At 34.2% G+C, this 24,807-nt stretch overlaps 1 protein-coding gene across 8 annotated transcripts in view; it reads left to right on the forward strand.

Annotated features, from left to right (window-relative positions):
- The window catches only part of CEP290 (centrosomal protein 290), a 99,726-nt gene that overhangs the window by 11,331 nt on the left and 63,588 nt on the right, over positions 1-24,807 (forward strand). For 7 of the 8 annotated variants that reach the window (XM_082738857.1, XM_082738854.1, XM_082738859.1 and 4 more), the window contains exons 10-24: positions 232-321; positions 2,661-2,783; positions 3,618-3,741; positions 7,993-8,165; positions 10,653-10,815; positions 13,036-13,136; positions 13,207-13,294; positions 14,737-14,849; positions 16,383-16,467; positions 16,996-17,138; positions 19,961-20,125; positions 20,500-20,649; positions 22,197-22,312; positions 23,550-23,652; positions 23,743-23,973. In XM_082738857.1, the coding sequence (XP_082594983.1) occupies positions 232-321; positions 2,661-2,783; positions 3,618-3,741; positions 7,993-8,165; positions 10,653-10,815; positions 13,036-13,136; positions 13,207-13,294; positions 14,737-14,849; positions 16,383-16,467; positions 16,996-17,138; positions 19,961-20,125; positions 20,500-20,649; positions 22,197-22,312; positions 23,550-23,652; positions 23,743-23,973 (1,968 nt within the window). Of the gene's footprint in view, positions 1-231; positions 322-2,660; positions 2,784-3,617; positions 3,742-7,992; positions 8,166-10,652; positions 10,816-13,035; positions 13,137-13,206; positions 13,295-14,736; positions 14,850-15,031; positions 15,806-16,017; positions 16,111-16,382; positions 16,468-16,995; positions 17,139-19,960; positions 20,126-20,499; positions 20,650-22,196; positions 22,313-23,549; positions 23,653-23,742; positions 23,974-24,807 lie in introns of all 8 variants that reach the window. The other variant, XM_082738861.1, reaches the window with a different exon arrangement.

Raw genomic sequence — 24,807 nt, forward strand, 5'->3', positions numbered from 1 at the left:
ATAATATTCAAAAATATAATTCTCTAGTAATGACAGTTATACATCTGTAATGATACAGAAACCACTAAATATCACCTCTAAATACAAAATTGCTCCAATAATGAATATGCATTGGTACTGTATATATACATATGTATATGAGTATGTATACCGCATATGTGTAATGTGTGTGTAAATATGCATATATTGCACTATTTTGCAATGATTCTTGAAATAATTGTTGCCTTTTAGGTGCAGGAGCTTACAGATCTTCTGAAAGCAAAAAATGAAGAAGATGATCCAGTCATGGCTGCTGTCAATGCCAAAGTAGAAGAGTGGAAGGTGCTTTTTTCAGTTGATCTAATGGTTTTGTTTCTTTTTTTAAGATTTTATTTATTTATTTGACAGACAGAGATCACAAGTATGCAGAGAGGCAGGCAGAGAGAGAGAGGAGGAAGCAGGCTCCCCGCTGAGCAGAGAGCCCAATGTGGGGCTCGATCCCAGGACCTTGGGATCATGACCTGAGCCAAAGGCAGAGGTTTTAACCCACTGAGCCACCCAGGCGCCCCTCTAATGGGTTTTTCATTTGTATTTTTTATTTCAAAGTCAGAGTTTTCTTTAAAGGTCTTATGGTAGTTAGTGACGTTTTTATCAGGCAATTTTAAAGTGCATTAAATGTCCTAGTTAGAAAAGCACTAAGCTCTCTCTCCTGTGTAGTTCTTTAGCCTATTTGTAGTATAAGTCTAAAACTTATTTGTCATCTAAAATAAATAATTCTAAGTAAAATATATTCACATAACTCATGGCTGCCATGTATTGTGTATTTATAGTTCCTGGTTCAATTCCTTCAGACCAATACAACTATTGGTTTTCAGTGGGAATGGGAATAAAGAAAGGGACCTTTAGAATCATCTGAGAAGTTTTTCATAATATACCTTTCTTGCTCCTCTCCACTCTCCAACCCCAACCAAATTCTCTGACCTTACTGTGTCAGAAGCTAGCATTATGACGACTGTATATTTTGGAAAAAGTCTAAAACAATTCTGAATAAATCTAATTTTAAAAGCTATCACTTCTGTAGTCATTGTTTCTAACAGAGCTCATAAATCTTGTTGGCTCTTTTGATTTGTTTATCTGGGAAGTTCAGGTAACCTGTATTTTAAACAAAAGCAGTAGCAGTGGCAATGATGCATTATCGAATCAATCAAGGGTCAGTACATTTTGTATAAGAAGTGCAGAGAGTAAATATTTTAGACCATCTGGTCTCTGGTGTAATTAAACTCTCTTATATAACATGAAAGCAGACATACACCATACATAAATGAATGAGCAAGGCTGTTTTGCAATGTAACTTGACAAAAACAAGCAGCAGACCAAATTTTACTGTTGATTGAGTCTACTGACTCCTGGGAAAAAAAAAGGTTTTACATCCTATTTAATTTTGGGGGGAGAGATGGTAGTATATGTGTTCTTCTGTACTTCGTTGTCACTTAATACTTTTAAACATTATTTATATCAGTATATACAGTATTGCTTTGGTTTTTTTAGTGGCTTTGTAATTTTTCTTTGTAGATATTTATTTAATAGATATCATGTGGTGTGATATTTAACAGGTTACTGATGTTTGCTATTAGAAACAACGTTATAATGAATATCTTCATGTATTTGTTATTTTGCAAAGATGTAGATTAAATTGCTACAAGTTGTCATATATATCCAAATACATACGTCCAGTCTGACACTTGTCTTGGACTCTATGGTATTTTTTGCCATGAAGTTTTTGTTTTTGTTTTTGTTTTGTATTATGTAGTTTATTATTTTGTGTGACTTTTGAACTTTGTGTCATAATTAGTGTTCTGAGTATAAAGTTGTTTTCTCTATTTTCTTTTAGTACCTCCTAGTTTCATCTTTTACATTTAAGTTTTTGAAGCATATGTAATAAGTTTTAGCATGGAGAGTGAGGTATGGTTTCAGCAGACCTAGTCTGTTGTCCAAACATTATTTATTGAACATTTTATCTTTTTCCTACTGAAATATGGTTTCATTTTTATTACATTTGACATGCTTGTTGGATTTGAATTTATTTTTAGACTCTGCTTTATATTGATCAATCTTTTTTCTAAACATGGGTCCTTGTTATAGTTATTGTTATGTTTAGATATTTGAGAAAACCATTTTTCAGTTTTTAGACACTTGTGAACATGTTTTTTCAATATGAATTTTAGAAATAGTTCTTAAAAATCTTATTTTATTGGCTCTGTGGTAAATTTATAAATTATAAGTTGGTTTTTCTAGCAGAGAACACAAGACACCTTCATTCAGTGACATTTTAAGGTTTTCTCCATAAAAATTAATTGTACAAAACTTCCTGGTAGTTTCACGAAGGTATTTATAATTCTTATTTAGGAATGGGTTTTGAAAGCTTGAGATTGTTTAAAGATTGAATTTCTAAAACAGCGAAAATTATACTGTATATTTTTAAATCATTTCTTTGAACTTAAGATTGTACAACCAAAAAGAACAATGATTATGCAAATAGTTGCTGCTACTTACTCACTTCAATGTGAATTTTATTTTCTTTATTTTCTTGCTAATGATATATATTAGAGTATTTGTCATAAGTGAAAAATGATTTATTAATTTTCCTCTTATGTAACAGATCCTATGTTGTTTATATCTAGTTAATTTTGTCTTCTAAAGATGATGAAATTATTGAATATCAGCAAATGTTACATAACCTGAGGGAGAAATTGAAAAATGCCCAACTTGATGCTGATAAAAGTAATGTTATGGCTCTACAACAGGTAAAACCTTTCAAAATTTGGTTTATTGAAGTAGTCAATGTGTCTAACCTAGTGGCTTACACTATGGGGGATATAAAAAGTCGTTTGAAGTCCAGTCACAAGAAACAATTAGAATTAAGTTTAGAGTCAGGAATAGAATTATTTTGTGTATTTTTCTATGTTGTTTTAGATAATAGACACATTGTTTTGATTGGGAATTATTTAATAAGAAACTTAAAAACTTTTAGAAACTTAAGTATATCTTTATACCCTGTTGTTAACATTTATTATATTATATGTTGGTGCTGAAATATCCTGTGTAATGTGAAAAAAGCTAAAAGCATCGTTATAATTTGTATTACATTAAATTTTATTTTTAGTACAAATATACTCATGTAGAAGTTATACTTTCGTTATCTGCTCTATAGTCATAGTCTGGAAGAAAGGGGAACATTTGGAAAGTATTTGGAGGATAAGAACAATTGCAAGAGACAGTATTTTGAAAGAAGTACCACAGGGCAGAAGATAGAAATGGGTGGGTCATGAGGAAGGGTAACATGAAAGGAGTCAGAAGACACCATAAATATTAGAGAGTTCTGGAATTCCCTTTGCCAGGATGTTAGTTAGCTCTTATATCTATCTGTAAGTTTTAGAGTGACATCAGTGTGTCTAACGTTCAGTTGAGGTATACAAAGTAGTACAGGACATAGTTTTGACCCCAAAAATATGTATTATGTATATAATATACGTATATTATATATATATAAACATAAGATTTACTTTTTTTCCTTACTTTTAAAATGTATGTTAATATCCATGAAGAAATAATACGTAATGTTCAAAAATATTTTATAGGGTGTACAAGAACGAGATAGTCAAATTAAGATGCTCACTGAGCAAGTAGAACAATATACAAAAGAAATGGAAAAAAATACTTTCATTATTGAAGATTTGAAAAATGAGCTTCAAAGAAACAAAGGTAATTCAGTGTTTAATAAGCATACAAAGTTAAACAAGATAGAGGACCATAGGGGAAGGGAGGGGAAAAATGAAACAAGATGAAACCAGAGAGGGAGACAAACCTTAAGAAACTCTTGGTCTCAGGAAACAAACTGAGGGTTGCTGGAGGGGAGGAGCATGAGAGGGATGGGGTGGCTGGGTGATGGGCATTGGGGAGGGTATGTGCTATGGTGAGTGCTTTGAATTGTGTAAGACTGATGAATCACAGACCTGTACCCCTGAAACAAATAGTACATTTTATGTTAATAAAAAAATAAGCATACAAAGCTATTTTATTTACCAATTTTTAAGTATTTTATTTTTATTAAATTATGTCAATAGATATATATTGATTTTTCTTTTTGGATTTTATCATTTTAAAAAATGACTTTATGTGTATTAACTGTATATTATAAACTGCATATATTATTAGTGTTTAAATTTATTAGTGATGGAGATACTTTCTGTAATTTTTCTGCAATGGAAATTACATTAACCTTTATTACCATATTAGTTATATGAAAGAAATGAAAAGTGATGTAATTGAGTATAGTTATTTATCCCCTTTTTAAATAATTAACAAAGAATAGAATGAAATTTTGATCAATGTGGCAGCATTGTAGATAGTTTTCAGACGTCATTTGACTTGTCAGCATTTGAATGAACTATACCCAACTTAATGTCTCATCTTATTCTCCCTACCCTGGGGCATACTACCTTTCCTAATACATCTGAACATAAGCCCCTAAAACAGCACTGGTCTTATATTTCCACAGCGCTCCATACTGTAGTTATAGTAGGACACATTAAGGCTAACTATTCATGACAAGTTCATGACGTATTTAACGTAACTCTCACAAAAGAAAATAGCTAGTGTGTGTGTGTGTGTGTGTGTGTGTGTGTAAGTGAAATAATGGTAGTGGTCGTTGGAAATGTGGTTGTAATTTAGTGAAGCAAAAGCCTCATTGAGGAGATACTCCAACACTTTTAGGCAGTGAGGTATTAAGCCAAGCAGATGTTCTTAAACAGTGGGAATAAGTATAAAGGCATATATAGTGTGTATATATATATGAAGACATATATAGTATAAAGTAGGAATATACTGAGTGTGTTGAAGAACAAAAAGAAGCCTTTGTGGCTGGAACAGTGGGCAGGTGGGGCAGTAGTAGGTGATGAGATAGATCAGAGAGGTAACCGGAGCCATGTCATATAGCGACTTAACAATTCACTGTGAGGACTTTGGCTTTTATTTTGAGTGAGAAGAAGCACCAAAGAAAGTTTCTGAAGACAGGAGTGAAATAATTTGACTTAGACTGTGTCTGCAGTAGATCACAGGAGTAGCAAGGACAGAAGCAGGCAAACCTATTATGAGACTGTTGGAGTAATCTGAAGAGGTGCTGGTAGCTTAGAGCATGTGGGTAGCAGTAGGGTTGTTTCAGTCAGTTCAGGATGTATTTTGAAGGTGATGGAAACGCAGTTTGCTAGCAGATCAGATGTAGGGTGTGAGAGAGTTATCAGAACTTCCGTTCTGAACACTGGGAAGGACTGTTTCCAGCAAGTTTAGAAATGATCAGGTACTTATTTAAACAGGTCATGTTAAGTTCGAGATGCTCACTACACATCTGAATGGAAGTATTGAATAGGCACTTGTATATATAGAAGTCTGAGGTTTAGGATAACAGTCCAGTCTCAAGATTTATATCTCAAGATTTATATATTTATATATATTTATTTACATATCTCAAGATTTATATCTCAAGACATAAATTTGGGAACCATATACCTAAAAATGGTAGCTGAAGTCCTGAAGCTGGAGATCATCAAAGGAACAAATGTTAAGAAGAAAAATGCAGAGATTGAGCCCAGGGATGCTTTTACTTTAGAGGCTGAGGGGATGAAAAGGAGCAACCAAAGAGGCTAGATGGGAGGAAAATCAGGAATGTGTGGAGTCCTGAAAAACCACATGAGGAATGTCAGCAAGGAAGAGAATAAGCAATCATGTTCAGAGCTGTATTCAGTGCTGCTGATAAATCAAGATGAGCATTGAAAGTTAACCAGTGGATTTAGCATTGGTCACTTTTGGTTTAAGAGAAAATGGATAGTGATGACGTAGAACAATCTAGAGACTCCTTTGAGGAGGACTGTATGAAGGGAAGGAGAAAAATGGGGTAGTGACTTGAAGGGAAAGGGGCATGACAAAAACTATTTCTCTCCTTAAAATGGAAGAGATAATCATGCTTCTGGGTGAAAAGAAAGATCCATTAAAGAAGAAAATTGACGCATCGATGAAGCAGGAGAGAGAGAGAGAACTGCTAGAGCAATATCCTTGAGAAGGCCTTGGGATGGCATCTAGTGTTCCAGTGGGGTAGTGGGCCTTAGGAACACAAAGAATTCATCCGTAGTGACAGCAAGGGAGGTGGAGTGCATAGATACAGATGCAGGTGACTGGAGATGACCTGATGGTGAGAGCAGGTGCGAGCTTCTGTACTGATTGCTTCTCTTTGCTCAGGAAACAAGAAAGTAAGGTTCTTAACTGAAAGGATAGGGGAAGATGTGTTAGAAGTGTGAGGAGAGAGAAGAAAAGAGAAAGTTATAAAATCGTCATCTGAAAAAGTGAACAGACTAGAAAAATGTAATATGATTGCTGAGCTAACGAGGCCCACTTGTTATACTTATTTCTATAAGTGTGTATTATGTATTTATTAGAATTATACTTTGACATGGTTTAAACTGTTTAAAAGGGTGACCAATACCGTGGGTTTTGCGTATTCCAGCCACCAGGAGAAAAAGTGACCGTTGATCTCTTCTATCAGATAAGAAAGAGGTCTTGTCTAATGACATTTCAGTCTGTCCCTAGTCATAGATCCCTAAAGTCCACAGAAGGTATGGCTACTAGAAAATACTCTATACTTGAAATTAACTTGTAAATATGACAGCCATTGGTTAGGATTATATTTAGCTATCAGAACTAGAGATCTGAAAAATGGTGGCAAAATCAAGAGAGAAGCTTATTTTTCTCAAATTTCTTAAAATTAAAAAAAAAAAAAGTTTATTTTTCTCACTTGTGTGATAGTGTAGAATTAGGCAATCCAGGGTGTTGACCTCATCTGTCTCATCCAAAGTGGAGTTACCCTCACATCTACATCCCAAATAGCAAGATGGAGGAGGAAGACAAATGGCTCACACTAAAGGATAGGCAAATGTGCTGTGGCAGGCCACATGGAAGAAATGAGAGTAGGGGGACACTGGGGACACCTCAGCCTCTCACATGCTCCATCTAGGCTTTTCACTCCAGAAAACAAAACAGGGCCCATTTCTTATAAATGTGAATGCTTTCCCACACTAGCCCAATGCCTATACATAAGTACATGCTCTATAAATCACTGAACACTTTTGGTGGATAAGAATGATTTGTGTTGATAATGGGAATGCTATATTTTGGTCTAGCAGCAGTTTGGTAAGAAAATATAAGTAGAGATTTTTTAGCTATTAAGACTAAGTTTAGCTGCAGGCAACAGAAAAAATCAAATATAGCAGCGTTTTAGACAGGATAGAAATGTATTTTTCCATGATATAAATAAAGTTGAGGTGACTAGTTTGGGGTTGGTGTGATAACCTGCCCAAATATGGGATAGCAGGCATCCTGTATCTTGCTGCCCTGCCTATCTCAGCATGTGGTATCCAGCTCATGTTCTCCGTGTTTGAGTTCCAGACTTAATATCTGTATTCCATCTAGCAGGAAGGAGGAAAGAGAACAGATTCACTCCTCTCCTTTAAAAGCATTTCCTGAAATACATGGCTTGTCTGCTTGTATCCCATTGGTCACATGACCACACCTAGCTGCTGGGGTGACTGGAAATTTAGTCTTTATTTCATGTGGCCATGTGTCCAAAATTGCATTCTTCTGTTCCAGTGGACAAAGTTTGAACAGTGGGAACAGATAGCTAGTGGTTTTTGCCACAATGATCATTCTTTGTAAAGCATTGTGTTTTACAATCTTATATAATCTGTAGCCATTCAGCTAAGATTTTATTGAACTTTTTAAGCTTGTCCTGTCAATATGATGAAAACAAATTTTATTTTTCAAATATAAAAAAATAATAATAAAGAGACTTTTTAAGTGACATATAACTTTTCCTGCTTCTCATATAGGAATCAGGGATTTAAAGGAATAAGTAATCAATTCTAGTAATTCATGCGGTTTTGTTTTTGTTTTTGTTTTGCTCTATAGGTGCTTCAACTCTTTCCCAGCAGACTCATTATATGAAAATTCAGTCTAAGGTTCAGATGTTAGAAGAGAAAACTAAAGAGGCTGAGAGAACAGCTGAACTGGCTGAGGCTGATGCTAGGGAAAAGGATAAAGAACTAGTTGAGACACTAAAGCGATTAAAAGATTATGAATCGGTATGTATTTTTATCTTGTCAGTCAAGGAGCTTAGATTATTCTTGCCACTCACACTTAGACTGTTCTGTGCCATTACCGTTTACCTTCAGAAACGTTCCAGAAGTGTTTTATGATAAAGGTTATCTTGGTTGGTTTGTACTCCCCTATTCAAACGTCAGAGCAGCATTTACTTCTCAGCCGGAGAATTGTTTTCTGGCCATTTGATCAAAACATTTTGCCCAGATCATCAGCTTTGTTGAGACAGCAAGTTTAGTTTCTTTGTAAGTGGTGTCATTGTGCCAGCATTATAGATCTGACACCACTGGTTTATTTGCCAGAAGTTATTTCAGGGAGAGTTTTGCTGCCTACTGTGTCAACACAGAGTACTTACTTTGTACTTTTTGTATTTTTAAATCTCATTACCACTAAGGCAACTAATGACTCGTATATTCTAATGCTATTACTGATTCACTCTTATTATTCCTTTCCTATATTTTGTTAAGTGTTTTTAGTTTGTTTATTTAGGGGATGAGTAAGAATCTCCCTGGAGATGGCATGAACATTTGCTTTATCTTCATAAGCCCAGAATTACCTAGCATGATCTTATACACAGACAACATTCACTAATTTTTTTTTTTTTTTATTTCTTTTCAGCATAACAGTATTCATTGTTTTTGCACCACACCCAGTGCTCCATGCAGTCCGTGCCCTCCCTAATACCCACCACCGGGCTCCCCCAACCTCCCACCCCCCACCCCTTCAAAACCCTCAGGTTGTTTTTCAGAGTCCATAGTCTCTCATGGTTCACCTCCCCTTCCAATTTCCCTCAACATTCACTAATTTTATATTTATTTATTTATTTGTCTGTTTATCTTTTTATTTATTTTGAGAATGAAAGGGAGAAAGAGAGAGCAGGGTGGTGGTGGGACAGAGGGAGAGAGAGAATCTTAAGCAGACTCCACGCCCAGTGTGGAACTCACTTTGGGCTTGATCTTACAACCTTTGGATCAGACCTGAGCCGAAACCAAGAGTCAGGTGCTTAACCCACTGAACCCAGGCACACCTCGTTAAATGTTTTCTATGTCATTCTCTGAGTCACTTTGTCATTAGGATGCTATACTTGGAAGTTCCAACTGTTCCATTTTCCATCATATTAATGGATTTGGTTTTTTTTTTTTCATCTTTCCACATTTTTTTTTAATTTTTTATTTTTTATAAACATATATTTTTATCCCCAGGGGTACAGGTCTGTGAATCACCAGGTTTACACACTGCACAGCACTCACCAAAGCACATACCCTCCCCAATGTCCATAATCCCACCCCCTTCTCCCAAACTCCCTCCTCCCAGCAACCCTCAGTTTGTTTTGTGACATTAAGAGTCACTTATGGTTTGTCTCCCTCCCAATTCCATCTTGTTTCATTGATTCTTCTTCTACCCACTTAAGCCCCCATGTTGCATCACCACTTCCTCATATCAGGGAGATCATATGATAGTTGTCTTTCTCCGCTTGACTTATTTCGCTAAGCATGATATGCTCTAGTTCCATCCATGTTGTCGAAAATGGCAAGATTTCATTTCTTTTGATGGCTGCATAGTATTCCATTGTGTATATATACCACATCTTCTTGATCCATTCATCTGTTGATGGACATCTCGGTTCTTTCCATAGTTTGGCTATTGTGGACATTGCTGCTATAAACATTCGGGTGCATGTGCCCCTTTGGATCACTACGTTTGTATCTTTAGGGTAAATATCCAGTAGTGCAATCGCTGGGTCATAGGGCAGTTCTATTTTCAACATTTTGAGGAACCTCCATGCTGTTTTCCAGAGTGGCTGCACCAGCTTGCATTCCCACCAACAGTGTAGGAGGGTTCCCCTTTCTCCGCATCCTTACCAGCATCTGTCATTTCCTGACTTGTTGATTTTAGCCATTCTGACTGGTGTGAGGTGATACCTCATTGTTGTTTTGATTTGTATTTCCCTGATGCCGAGTGATATGGAGCACTTTTTCATGTGTCTGTTGGCCATCTGGATGTCTTCTTTGCAGAAATGTCTGTTCATGTCCTCTGCTCATTTCTTGATTGGATTATTTGTTCTTTGGGTGTTGAGTTTGCTAAGTTCTTTATAGATTCTGGACACTAGTCCTTTATCTGATATGTCATTTGCAAATATCTTCTCCCATTCTGTCAGTTGTCTTTTGATTTTATTAACTGTTTCCTTTGCTGTGCAAAAGCTTTTGATCTTGATGAAATCCCAATAGTTCATTTTTGCCCTTGCTTCCCTTGCCTTTGGCGATGTTCCTAGGAAGATGTTGCTGCAGCTGAGGTCAAAGAGGTTGCTGCCTGTGTTCTTAATGGATTTGTTTTTTAAAAGCACAATAAAAAGCACAGTTTCATGACACAAATCTTACCTTTATGTGTACTTCCGCTCATACTTAATAAGAAAATAAATTTGATAATTTATTCAAATAAACTACATTATACTTGGACTGGATATTTTTCAGGGAATATATGGTTTAGAAGAAGCTGTGATGGAAATAAAAAATTGTAAAAACCAAATTAAAATAAGAGATCGAGAGATTGAAGTATTGACAAAGGAAATCAATAAACTTGAGTTGAAGATCAATGATTTCCTTGATGAAAATGAGGCTCTTAGGGAGCGTGTGGGTAAGTCATCCTTTACGATCCATAGTTTGATCAATCCTAATTGTCAAGTCATTTTTTTCTTTTTCTTTTTGTTTATGTATTATTATTTTTAAATAGCTGAATGTACTTTTTTCCCCCAAAATTAACCCTTCTGTAAGCATATTTAAAACAAAAGTGGAGCTGCTCTGATTGAAGTGGGACTAGGGATTTAATGGGTTTGGGATGTGGGTGGGCTGGCCTGGAGCATTGCTTTATTCAGTCTGGCTTCTTTTCAAGTAATTGCTTGTTTAAAAACTGCTTAAAAACAATTCCTTGTTTAAAAACTGAAAGTCTACTAAACTAATACTACATATTAGAAGTTAACTTCCCCCCTTCCTTTTCCTCAACAAAGTTAGGGTCTGTATGACCCATTTGGTTTGCAAAATACTCTCACTCAGATGAATTCATGAGGACATTTGGAAGTACTGGTTAAGTACTTTTATGATATATGCTGCTTTAATTTAACCCTGGTTGAGTATTTTAAGGTTACTATTGATTCGAAGAAGTAATTAGTAAATATAGCTTGAGAGTTTATTGATTTCAATAAATAGTTCATTTAGTGTAACTCATTTGCATATTGAATTATGACAGTCCTGCCGCCTCCTGACAGCACATGGAAGAAGAATGAGGCACAAACAAGTCAGCTGCAAGAGAATGGTAGCAGGGGATGACAGTAGAAAAGATTGTCGCCCCGAACAACTCCTCAGTCTCATATTTATTAGAAAGTGGGTAACAACCAACAAAGCTGGAATAGATTACACATTGACCATGAGTCTTGTAAATATGTAAGAAGAAAGGCAAAGTAGTACATGACCTATAGTGAGCTAAGCCCAAATGAAAGGATTCTCTGACTAATTGCTGATGTTCCGGGGAAGGGGAGATAACAGAAAAATGAAGCAGGCAGCGTTCACCCTGAGCAAGCCAGGCATCCCCAGCTGCTGGGCTTCAAGGACGTATGGTCCAGTCCCCCAGAGGCCTATTGTCAGTTCATGTTTTTCTTAAGACTTTATTTAAGCATGCTTGGTAACTAGTATAATTTCTCATAGGTTATATTTTAAGCAGTATGTAGTTCTGAGGGATGGTTACACAGTCCAATCTAAATTGCTACTTTGAAGTGAAAATAAAAATCTGAATATTGATTTTATTATACTTGGTAATACCAATTAATGCTTTCTTAGAATTAAGTGATCATTTGTGAAAACTATGTTCTATAGGAAGGAAAAATAAAATTTTTATGAAAGTGATTTATTTATGAAAACATATCTAAGTAGGATGCAGAATCATGCCAGTACCCCAAGTTAGCCTTCTGATCAACTTTACCTACTGGGTCACAGCTGACTTCAAACTGGAAGTTGCTGAAGCTGACTGAACGAATTAGATAGCTCCCACAAACACCAGATTTCCTATATTTTATTTTAAAAGATTTTATTTGAGAGAAAGAGAGAGAGAGAGAACACACACACCAGCAGTGAGAAAGACAGAGGGAGAAGCAGTCTCCCTGCGGAGCCATGAGTCCAATGTGGACTCCATCCCAGGACCATGAGATCATGACTTGAACTGAAGTTAGGTGCTTAACTGACTGAGCCACCCAGATGTCCCTTTTGTATTTTAAAGCTTCCACATCTTGTCTTATACTTGCTTAAGACAATCTTCATATCTACTTAGTAATAGTAAGTTAAGAGAGAGGAACGGTGGGGGCATCAGACTCATGTGGTAATATAGTTGATCCTGATATTAATAATGACTACTATGTCCCAGGCATTGGACTAAGTACCTTATATGGATTAATTTTTTAACACCTTGACAACAAGCCAAAGAAAGAAAGAAAGAAAAAGAAATGCAGTATTATTCCTACAACTTTGTTAATAATTGAAAGTGGGAATTGAGCACAAGTCTTTTATTCCATAACTTCTGTTTTGACTTAATACATTCTAGTACTTTTGTGACAATCTAACATGGAGAAGAAGACAGATCCTGATGTGTTTTTTCAGGACTTCTATTAATAATTGTGATAAAATTATGTTGACTTATAAGGTTATAGTTCAAATATCTGGAAATTCTTGCACAAATAGTACCTCATTCTTGAGTGATGTGAGCTGAATAAATTGTAACCATTTGGTTGATGATAACCAATTGCTTTGTGAATTTTTATAGCTCATTTGAATGTTGGCAAGTTTTTAATTATATTGCTTTTTATTTTAGGCCTCGAACCGAAGACAATGATTGATTTAACTGAATTTAGAAATAGTAAAAGCCTAAAACAGCAGCAGTACAGAGCTGAAAACCAGATTCTTTTGAAAGAGGCAAGTGTGATAGTCAATTAGTTCTTTTCTGGTTGAACCAAAAGAAATACTAATAATTTGTAATTTATAGATTGAAAGTCTAGAGGAAGAACGACTGGATCTGAAAAAAAAAATTCGCCAGATGGCTCAAGAAAGAGGAAAAAGAGCTGCAGCTTCAGGTATATGCGGTTATTCCAAATCCTTGAAAGAATCATTGGAAAATGAATTGTCTGGAGCTGAAATTTTTTGTATCTTATATATATTATAATGATTCTGCTGCAAGCTTAATAAATGAAATAATGGCCTGATGAAGAGTATTTAATTATCATTGATTTCTGTCCTTAATCTGAAACAGGCAAAAACAGAAAAAACACAATGAAATAATTGAACAAAATTTCAGAATCATCGACTTTTGAAAACTTTACAGTATAGTTTTTTAACTCCCACACAATCCTAATATGCTATGATCAATAATAATGATGATATTTAGTAATTTCTATATTGGTATCTGTTGCTGTTAATATCTTCCTTAAAAGCAGTACATTGAAAACTTTCTTTGTACGTTATTCTTTAAGTGAAAGCAATGTTTTATTGAATAAAAATTAACATTTTTATCTTATTTGATATCAAGGGAACAGTTGGTTAAGTTTTGTAATAGCAATTGTAGTGCCTTTTTCTAAGAAGACCATAGAGAAGGAATTTTTTTTTTAAGGAATCATTTCTTTTCTTTTCTTTTTTTTTTTAAGATTTTATTTATTTATTTGACAGAGCAAGATCCCAAGTAGGCAGAGAGGCAGGCAGAGAGAGAGAGGAGGAAGCAGACTCCCTGCCAAGCAGAGAGCCCAATGTGGGACTCCATCCCAGGACCCTGAGATCATGACCTGAGCCAAAGGCAGAGGCTTAACCCACTGAGCCACCCAGGCACCCAAGAAGGAATTTTTTTTAGCTTCACCCAAGTCCACAAGTATTTGAATAATGAAGGGCTTTTTGTTTGTTGCTTTGTTCTTTTTTTTGGTTTGCTTATTTTGATTTTTTTTAAATCATCACAGTCTCTATAATATATCAAAAAATTTCTAGGATGGCAAAACTTCCTAAATTATTAATGTATTAACCAGTTTACTCATTCATGATTCTTACCTATTTTATATGTCTCTAAACTACTTCAGTACTTACTATATTAAAGTATAGAGTGTGTAAAGAATTAAAGAGAAGATAAAAGTCATATTAATTTCTCATATTATTAATATTAAAAGTGAGCTAAATCAGGAGGTTGTATAGGCTACATGTGGATCAAGGATTTTGGAAATATTCTACCTTTTGTTTGAGTTAAAACTTGATTTTCCTGGGATGCTTGGGTGGCTCAGCCGGTTGGGTGTCTGCCTTCAGCTTGGGTCATGATCCCAGGGTCCTGGGATCGAGTCCTGCATTGGGCTCCTTGCTCATCAGGGAGTCTGCTTCACCCTCTGCCTGCTGCTCCCTGCTGCTTCTGTGCTCACTCACTTTCTCTCTTTGACAAATATATGAATAAAATATTTTTTAAAGCTCTTGATTTTACTTTCTAAGAATTAGAATAATGAGAGAGTTATTTTATCTTTCTAATTATTAATTCTTTTATATATAGGGTTAACTGTTGAGGACCTGAACCTAACTGAAAACTTTTCTCAAGAAAATAGAATAGGAGAAAGGAAATTGGATTTTGCAAGCCTCAAAACAATGAGTGAAGCTCAATCAAAGGTAAACAGTATTGTTATGGCAAAGAGAAGAAAAATGTTACTATAAGTGCTTTCATTTCTTCCCCAGTTACTTGATTTTGGACATTGCTTCTTTTTATAGTTGTTAAATAGCTTTTTTTTAAAGTTTAAATAACCTGTTGATCCAAAGATTGATTAATGAGACTTTATTTACTCTAAATACAGATTAAGAGTTCAGATAAAATAGAGCTGCCACATAGGAGACCATCATTTGGTTTTCCACAGTCATATCAGAATGAACCAGAGGAGAATGTCACCATAGGATCATTATCAAGAATGTTATCTGAATTTCAACATAGTGTAGAAAGTGAAGTGGATCCTTTTGTCTCTCTAACTAAACCTTCTTCATCTGTACAAGTAAAAGATAATAATTCACCTCCAGAAACCATTACAATAAAGGAGATTTTTAAAGCACCATGTCTACAATCTCTAAGAAATCTAGAATCATTAGTCAATAGCTTTAATAGGGAGAGGCGTGAAGAAATAGATGACTACTTATACTCTCTTTCTGACTACTCTATGAAGAAAGTGTCAAGAAGCTATCAGGCACTTGAGAAGACTAGTTTCACACAGAAAAGCAGTTCATCTTTACAGGCCTTATCAACAGCTTCAGACTTAATCCAGAAGTTATCACTTAGGCAGAAATCTGCAATATTTTGTGAACAAATTCGTGATAATAGAGCTGACATGGATGAATCACAAGTAGCAACATCAGAAGATGAACAGGTTCATAACCAGATAAAATATGCTGATACCAGTTTGAAAGAAGATCTAAGAAAGAGTGAAGTGCCTTTACAGACAGAGATTTTGAAAAGTAAACTTGATGTTAATCTTCTGGACCATGTGCCTATTACTACACAATCAAAATCATCTCAGGTAGATCCACTTGAAAATCTTATAGAACAGCTACGGAGAGAACTAGTATTTCTTAGATCTCAGGTGAGCTTTCCTCCAGATTCTGTTACTGAGATCACCTTTTTTATTAACTCTTTTTTTTTTTTCCTAACAAAGTTCTCTAAGCAATAATTGTAATAAAAATTTTCTTATGCTTGCACATAACATAAATGTATACACATTTTTTAAAAATTTAAAAATGCAGCGAGTTTGACATGAAATCATTGACTTGCCTAATTTATTAATTATTCCTTTAGAATGAAGTCATAGCACAGGATTTATTGGTCAAGGAAGCACAGAATAGAAGTGCAGAAATAGAGCTTGAACGTCATAGAACCCAGGCAGAACAGGTAGTATAAAGGCAGACTATTAAAAGAGATGATTGTGGTACTAAAGACAAAAACTTTCATTATATTTCTTTGCCTTTTGCTGTGGGAGTGGGTAAAGGGAGAAAGTGGGAGCAAGACCACCAGCTGTTCTACCTTTTGGGTTTTATTGTTATTACTACTGTAATAGCTTATCTCTGGTGTATTATACCTCAATTAGTCAAAATTTTTTAACTTGAAAACTATAGTGATATTTTGTTTTAAAAAATCAACTTTATTCTTTGTGTTCTGTACAGAATGAATTTCTTTCAAGAGAACTAATTGAAAAGGAAAGAGATTTAGAAAGAGGTAGAACAATAATAACCAAATTTCAGAATAAATGTAAGTTATTATTGTTTCTTATTTTTCTGTACTTATTTATCCTATACCGAAAATTATGGATCTAAAAGGACTTTAAAACATTCTTGTTTTCTAGTCTGTTTTAACTTTAATTATCTCCATAATATATAAGCTTCAGTGTCTCTCATTCATGTATTTGGTTTGCCTTGATATATTCATTGTCAAAGTTATAATGGAGATTTTTTTGTGGTGATAAATGAGTCAGTTTTTCTTATTTGTTTAATGAACTTGGAGTTAAAAAATGATTTTAAAAGATGTTTAATGAAGTGAAGACAAAGTATGTTTATGATTTCTTTCAACAGTGAAACATATATGCACATGATTTAAATAGGTGTATCATTGAATTCAACTATTCACACATTGGATTTATAGGTGATTATTTTGTACATTTATTTACTTTGGCATTTCCAAATGGGTATTTTTTCTATATGTGATATATTTGTTATTTGTATAGAGTAGTGTAAGTTGTGAAGAAGGTACTTACTGAATGAGAAAAATATGTCATTTTAGTAAAAGAATTAGCTGAAGAAAATAAGCAGCTGGAAGAAGGTATGAAAGAAATATTGCAAGCTATTAAGGAAATGCAAAAAGATCCTGATGTTAAAGGAGGAGAAACATCTCTAATCATCCCTAGTCTTGAAAGACTAGTTAATGTAAGTTTTTTCCACATAGGTTTTATTTTGTTGTTTCCTGCTTTAAAGATGTTGTTCAGCTGTTCTCTGGCCTTCATTGTTTCTGATGAGACATTTATAGTCATTTGAGTCACTGTTCACTGTTCCCCTGTTTGTTACATGTCGATTTCTCAGGCTTTCAGAACTTCCTCTGTTACTTGGTTTTCACCGGTTTCACTATAGTGTGCATTGGTGTGTGTGTAGGTATGTGTGTGCACGCATATATTTGTATGCGTGTATGTTGTTTGGGGTTTGCTGAGTTTCTTCAGTCTGTTTACTTGTGCTATTCACTACAGTTGAAAAGTTTCCTCTTTTTTAGTTCTTCAGTTATTTTTTTTGTCCCATTGTCTCTGGGACTCCAGTGACACATGTTAGATCTTTTGATAGTGTCCACAAGTTTTTGAGGCTTTTTTCATTTTCCCCCTAATTTTTTTTATATTTTCTCCTCCTGATTGGATAATTGCTATTTATCTTTTTTAAGATCACTGATACTTTCCTCTAACTTCTCAAGTCTTCCATTTAAAAGGTCAGCCTGGTAGAGTTTTTATCAGAATTTGGAGTTCCTTTTTGCTGGTTATTTTTTTTCTGGAATTCCTGTCTTACTTTCCAGACTTTGGGCTCTGTCTCTGGTTTTCTTGGCCAGAAAGATGACAGGTCACTGCAACTGTAGCCTGTCCCTTCCCCATAGCACTACCCTCCCCCCTGCAAAATGCACTCATCAGTGGTTCTGTCTTCCAAGTTTTAAGTCCTCTTCAAAATCTACTTTCTTTTGTTTATTTTCTAGAATCTTGTTAAGTGTGGGAAGGTAGTCTGCTAGGACCTTATGCCAGAAACCTAGAAGTGTAACAGGATGTAGTAGGAATATTGTAAATTCCTTAAGCATTGCTTAAGGAATGCTTAAGCATTGCTACAGGAAAAATATTAGCCATCAAATAATAGTCTATTTACATCTACTATATAGAGATTTGAGCATTCTACACTATTGAGTATTACATAAACTTGAATAATATATGCATTTTAAATTATTAATATTTAAATAAATTATTTACATAATCTGAACATACTTAGCATATATTATTGCTTCCCAAGTTTGTGCTTCCCAAGAAAATGTTATTTGTTGAATTGCTTTTTTTATGGTGAATTAGTCAGTAGTTGAACACTTGTTCTTAGCAGCACTGTATTGTAGCAGAGAAGAAGAGTGATACTGGTATGTTCAAAACTTCTGAAGCAGGAAGATCATTTTGACAAATTTATAAGAACCATTTAATTCTCTTTATATTTTACTCATTTTTATGTTTCTTCTCCTGTTGGTGACTTTGTTTGCCTCTGTTATTTTGAGTGTCTAAAATGATTCTTCATGCTTTTTCTGTGAACATCTTTCATCTGTGATGCTACTCACTATTGATAGTGTGTCTAACTCAAACTATTTTCCAAGGGAAACTCCACTTAGTGACCAAATACAAACAGAACAGATAGAGCAGGAAATTCTAACTTCTTCTGTTTCAGTTGACAGTTTCTGGTCTTGCCAGGACCACTGTTTGCAGAGATTTCATCTGCTTCTATCTTGGGTTGTCGTTCTTTTCTGATTGATATGCCCTGTCTGTAACTCACAAATGACCTAACAATTCCTGCTGTAAGAAATCTTCAGAATCAGTGACACTTTAGTTGAGATATTTCTTGATTATGTACTTCATTTCACTTTCTGTCGCCACAGGTTATTTTTCAGTACCTCTAATCACCCTTTAATCTCATTTTAAGAAAAGGGCACATAGACAACATGGTGCTTGTTCTCAGCAAGACAGCTGACGAGGCTACCTTGATGTCTGTCACAGTACCTCCTTCTACTTACTTCTGTCTTCCTGGTATCCCCTTTGAATTAGTGTAATTTCTTATTCCATATGATCCCTGCCTCAGTCTCCTGAGGGTCAAAGCTTACTTCCATAAAACTTCTGCCTCAAATTGACTGGATCACTAACCTTCTTTGTCTTTGCCTTGTTTTCTGAAGCTTTCTTTACTTTGCAGTTAGCAGCTTTGTTATATATAATTTCTTTAAAATGCATATATATTTATATGTATGTACTCTGTCAGTGTGTACTGGGGTGTATGTATATTTATGTATGCCATTGTTGGCAAATTAGGATGAATGAAGCATTTTTGATAATATTTTAATATTTGACATACTATTTTTGCTTATCCAGCCGTTTTGGATAATACTTTGTTACCATATGTTGCCTTTTTGTCATATATGCTTCAACTGTGTGGAGAGGAAGCAATGAAGAATTCACTTAATTAAATGTAGTAACTATTTCAGTCCTCTGATCATGCTTTAAATATGGGTGCTGCATAGTTTCAAAGTATCTGCATATAAATTATCTCATTTTGACTGTAAAAACTTTCTAAAGTGGGCAGATGTGACATTATTTCCTCTTCTTTAGAGATAAGGAAACTAAGGTTTAAAGAATTTAAGTCACTTGCTGAGCTAGTAAGAGATTGGTTAAGATTTGAACCCTAATCCTCTTACTGCCTTCCAGTTGTTTTTCTAGTCCAGCAGTCTACTAAAATTAGCTAAATGTTAAATGTTATAGCGAGGTAATTACTATGCTTGGAATACTGATGTAAATTAATCTAGAGTTTTATGAATTTAGATTCACAAATAAGAAATAGTTTTGGCATATTTTGTAATTATTCCTGTCAGTGAAGAGTAAAATGCCTAAATGTGAATTTTATTTAAAAGGTAGTTTTTTTTCTTATTATGATTTTAGTATTTTGCTTTACACTTTTTCAATATAATCTAAATTTATTAGGCTATAGAATCGAAGAATGCAGAAGGAATCTTTGATGCTAATCTGCATTTGAAAGCCCAAGTTGACCAACTTACTGGAAGAAATGAAGAATTAAGGCAGGAGCTCAGGGAATCTCGGAAGGAGGCGATCAGTTATTCTCAGCAGTTGGCAAAAGCAAATTTAAAGGTGAGAATATGAATAAATAATAGAAAATGCTAAACATTCTGAACATAGTTTTAATATGAAACTTTTAATTTTTTTTAAAAGACTGAGAAAATTCTTCTTGAATTAATTCAACATTAAGAAAACTCCTTTTTGGATTTTTCCTAAATAAGTGGGAAATAAGTACCTTTTATAATATAAAAGAATACAAAAATTCTAAGTCTATACATAGGTAGTTCTAAATAAAATTTAAAGTATAGTTTAATTGATGTCTGGTGGTAGGGCATTCATACATTTACTTTTTGAAAATACTCAGTAGGAAGAAAAAGTTACTAGCTCTTAAATTTGGCTTTGGTTTTGAGAGATGTGACTCTCATTTTTGAACTGTTTGTTTCCAGGTAGATCATCTTGAAAAAGAGATCATTCTTTTACGGCAATCAGAAGGATCAAATGTTGTTTTTAAAGGAGTGGACTTACCTGATGGGATAGCACCATCTAGTGCCAATATTATTAATTCTCAAAATGAATATTTAATACATATCTTACAGGTAGTAAAAATTTTGCATCTCAATAAGAAAAGCTATTGATAGTATGTTTCTTCATATATTCCTTTGAGTATTCTTAGAATATTATCATTGAGATATATTTTTATTGGATTTTTTTTAAGATTTTTAAATTTATTTATTAGAGAAAGAGAGGGGGAGAGAGCGAGCACAGGCAGACAGAATGGCAGTTGGATTTTGATATTAAATGGAATATTATGAATGAAAGCAGTTTGTTCCATTCATCTGTATTAAGAAGCATGCTGACATATTTTGTGGACATACATGTCATGAAATATATGATTAACAGGTAGAATGATGTAGCTAAGGTGGTAATGTATAAATAGAGGAGCCCTTTTATTTAGTGCTGGTTGGAAAAGCAATTCAAGTGAATAAAGTCTGCTACAATTTTTAGTGAAATGATTAAATTGTTCCTTTTTTATTTTAACTACAAGAGAAAGTTTTTAAATTAAATTGTCTTTAATGTTTTTCTTCCCTTTCAACTTGTGTTGGTTAATTCATTAGTAAATTAGAAAGGGTAGTGCTTGCCCTGGGTGTGTAAGTTTTGCTGCCTATATTGTGGTCATTATGAATGGCCTAATGAGAGATACTTTTCATTATTTCATTTGAAGTGTGAATGCCCGTAACATCACATTCATTTGAAATATAATTACGAAAATGTGTTTGGAATGAAGAAAATATGTTTTTGATTATTAGCGCTACTGTTTCCATCTCCTAGATGATCCCTTTGTGAATATACCTGAGTGATGATTACTAAATAATACTTGTTTTTGTATTTGAAAAATGTTTTTGTATTTGTATATTATATTTGATAAACATTACTTTTTTTCACCTTTATATAAAAAAAAATGAAAGGCATTTTGGTAGATTAGAGAGTACCAATTGGGAATCTGAAAACCTGTTCATAGCAAAACATGTACTAAAAAACAAAACAAAACAAAACATGTACTTGGACTTCCAATCCCCTAAGAGTGATAGATGTAGCCAAGGCCTTTGGAGCCATGCAAGACTAACTTTTTAAGTGTTGGATTTGCATGTGTATAAGGCACCTGACACCAGGATTGCCATATGTGCTCAGCAGTGGTTACCAAGTGTAGTTTTATGAGCTTTTTAATGTTGAGTTAATCTTTCTAAGTCCCTTTCTTTGTCTATGAAATGAAGTAATTGCAAAGAGTTGTTTGAATGGAGGCACGAACGGGTATGTTCACAAAAGTGTATGTGAGGCTGAGTGACTAGAAGAAGTTCATAACCACTGGATCTGATCATGTATGTGGATACTGAAATTATCAAATATGGTACAAATAATTTTACCAGTTTTATACTACTTCTCTTTATACATATTGCCTCCTTTAATATGCCTTAAACTAAGATGTTCCATATATTATAGAAATTACCTGTGCTGCTAATGAAGTGGATGACTATATTCTCTTTTATATATTTTTCTATAATCTTGTCAAAGTATGAATTTATACTTTCCAGTTTAAAATATATTCTGATTCTTTTTGCATTCTTATTTCTCAACCAATTTTTAGGAACTAGAATGTAAAGAAAATAAATTAAAGACCTTAGAAGATTCTCTTGAAGACTATAACAGAAAATTTGCAGTAATTCGTCATCAGCAAAGCTTATTATATAAAGAATATCTAAGGTATAAGTGTTAGCAAAACTTTTGTAATGTAATTGCAGCATATTCTTAGTAATAATGAAAGAAATGTAAAAAAATACTTTGTTTTATCCTTCCCTCGTGCCTCTTCCCTTCTATTTTATGTCTTAGTTTCCTTATCTATGAATTTCTGAGATAGTAATGCCTTTTTTATAGGGTTATTACAAAATCTAATTGAATTGTTACATGAAAATGCTCAGATATGAATATTTTGCAAATGTCCTGGCACATGAACATTTTGTAAATGTCAGCTGCTAGCATCATTCTTCATCATTACTGTCATCATTATTGATATATTTTCATTGGTAACTAGTATGTTTCTCTTTATCTCTGCTATTTCATCTATATCAACCAAATAATTTTCTTAGAAGTCGTTAGAATACCAGATCAACGGTGATTTAAATACGAAGTGTAATTGTTATGTGATCTAACAAGAAACCCAAAGCTAATTATAGGGTAGGCCACATTTAAGGGTTGTCATTATCTTCTATTACAGTTTATAAAATAGATGTAGGAGTTCAAGGAAGAGGAAACCATGCCCACTGGAGAAGAGACATATTTTTTTTTCCACACAACTTTCTATTTTTAGTTTAAAAAATTTTCCAGAACCTTCTAACATAGCAGACTTTGACTCCGATCACATTAGCCAGAATTGGGCTAATGAGCTGTCCAAGTCATACGTTCAAGTCTCAACCATTCAGTGGCAAAGAGAGTGGTGGCTCTGTAATTTGTTTATGCCAGCCAGATTGCAGGTGACTGTAGAATGTCTCTCAGGTAAGCAACAGTGTCTTACACACTTTCCTTTAAATCAAATGATTACTACTGTTGTTTATATTCTAAGTATTTTGCAACTGGTTAACCCTCAAGTTTTAAGAGTAGGGTCAGAATATTGAGAACTGATTTCCAGAATTAGTTTGGAGTGTTGATTATTTTCCTGTTTGTTTTCTGTTTTTAATAAAATGTTGTAAGATTCACCTTCATTTGTTATATTTTAACAGTTGTAGAGTTGTGACTCATGGAATAATGAAAGTAACTTGATAGATAAAATAATATCTATACATTGCATTTATTTAATAAAAATAGAACTTACAGGCTAAATCCTTGTCAAATGGAATTTTGAGATACTCTCTTACCAGATACCAGGAGCTGTGATGCCTCTTGTTTTCCTGTAGTAAATATTTTATTAGGTTTTATTATATTGTCATTTTTATTTTTTTGGAAGTGAAAAGGAGGCCTGGAAGATAGAATCTGAAACAGTAAAAGAGGAAAAGAAAAAACTAGAGGATCAAATCCAACAAGATGCTATAAAAGTAAAAGAATATAATGTAAGTAAAACTCTTTTAAAATCAGTGTACAATATTGTACCAACTAAGATAGCTACATTCAACAAGTAATATAAATGTGTCTTTGTGCAGAATTTGCTCAGTGCTCTTCAGATGGATTCAGATGAAATGAAAAAAACACTTTCAGAAAATAGTAGAAAAATCACAGTCCTGCAAGTGAATGAAAAGTCACTCATAAGACAGTATACTACTTTAGTAGAAATGGAGCGACAGCTTAGGAAAGAAAATGGGAAACAGAAGAATGAATTGATAGCAATGGAAGCTGAAGTTGGTGAAAAAATTGGACGTTTGCAACGATTTAAGGTACATCTGATTTTTTTTTTTTTTGGCTCTATAATAACTTTGAAGTATGAGAGAATAATATAATGAACAGCCATCTCCTGGATTAATACGTAACATTTATTAACATTGTGCATTATTGCTTCATCTGTTCCTTATAGGAATAAATTGCAGACATTTCTTCCCTTAGTATTTTAGTGTGCATTTCTAAAAAAGCCTTTTTTTGTTTACATATCACTAACTTTATCACATTTAACAAAAGGGACAATAATTGCCTTACATTATCTAATGTCCAGGCCATATTCACATTTCCTCAGTTGTTCCAGGATCCAGTTAAGGACTCTGCATTATATTTATATGTTATATGTCATTAAGTCTTTAATATTCACAGAAGCTCCTGGGTTTTTTTTTCCTCTGTGAAAATGTTGAAGATTTACCTTCTTTTTTTTTTTTTTTTTTTTGTAATTTTGCTTATCCCTCTATTCGTTGTATTTACTAAAAGCTTTAAAGCCTTGGGTATGTCAGATTAAACATTTTTTTTTTTAAGATTTTTTATTTATTTATTTGACAGAGAAAAATCACAAGTAGATGGAGAGGCAGGCAGAGAGAGAGAGAGAGAGAGGGAAGCAGGCTCCCTGCCGAGCAGGGAGCCCGATGCGGGACTTGATCCCAGGACCCTGAGATCATGACCTGAGCCGAAGGCAGCTGCTTAACCCACTGAGCCACCCAGGCGCCCAGATTAAACATTTCTGATAAGAATACTCCATCCAAAGTTGAGAGGCAACATGGGGGATTTGGGGGGTAGGAAAGGAATGAATGAAACAAGATGAGATCGGGAGGGAGACAAACCCTTAATCT

This window comes from Mustela nivalis (assembly GCF_964662115.1).
Source record: "Mustela nivalis genome assembly, chromosome: 7".
NCBI lineage: Eukaryota > Metazoa > Chordata > Mammalia > Carnivora > Mustelidae > Mustela > Mustela nivalis.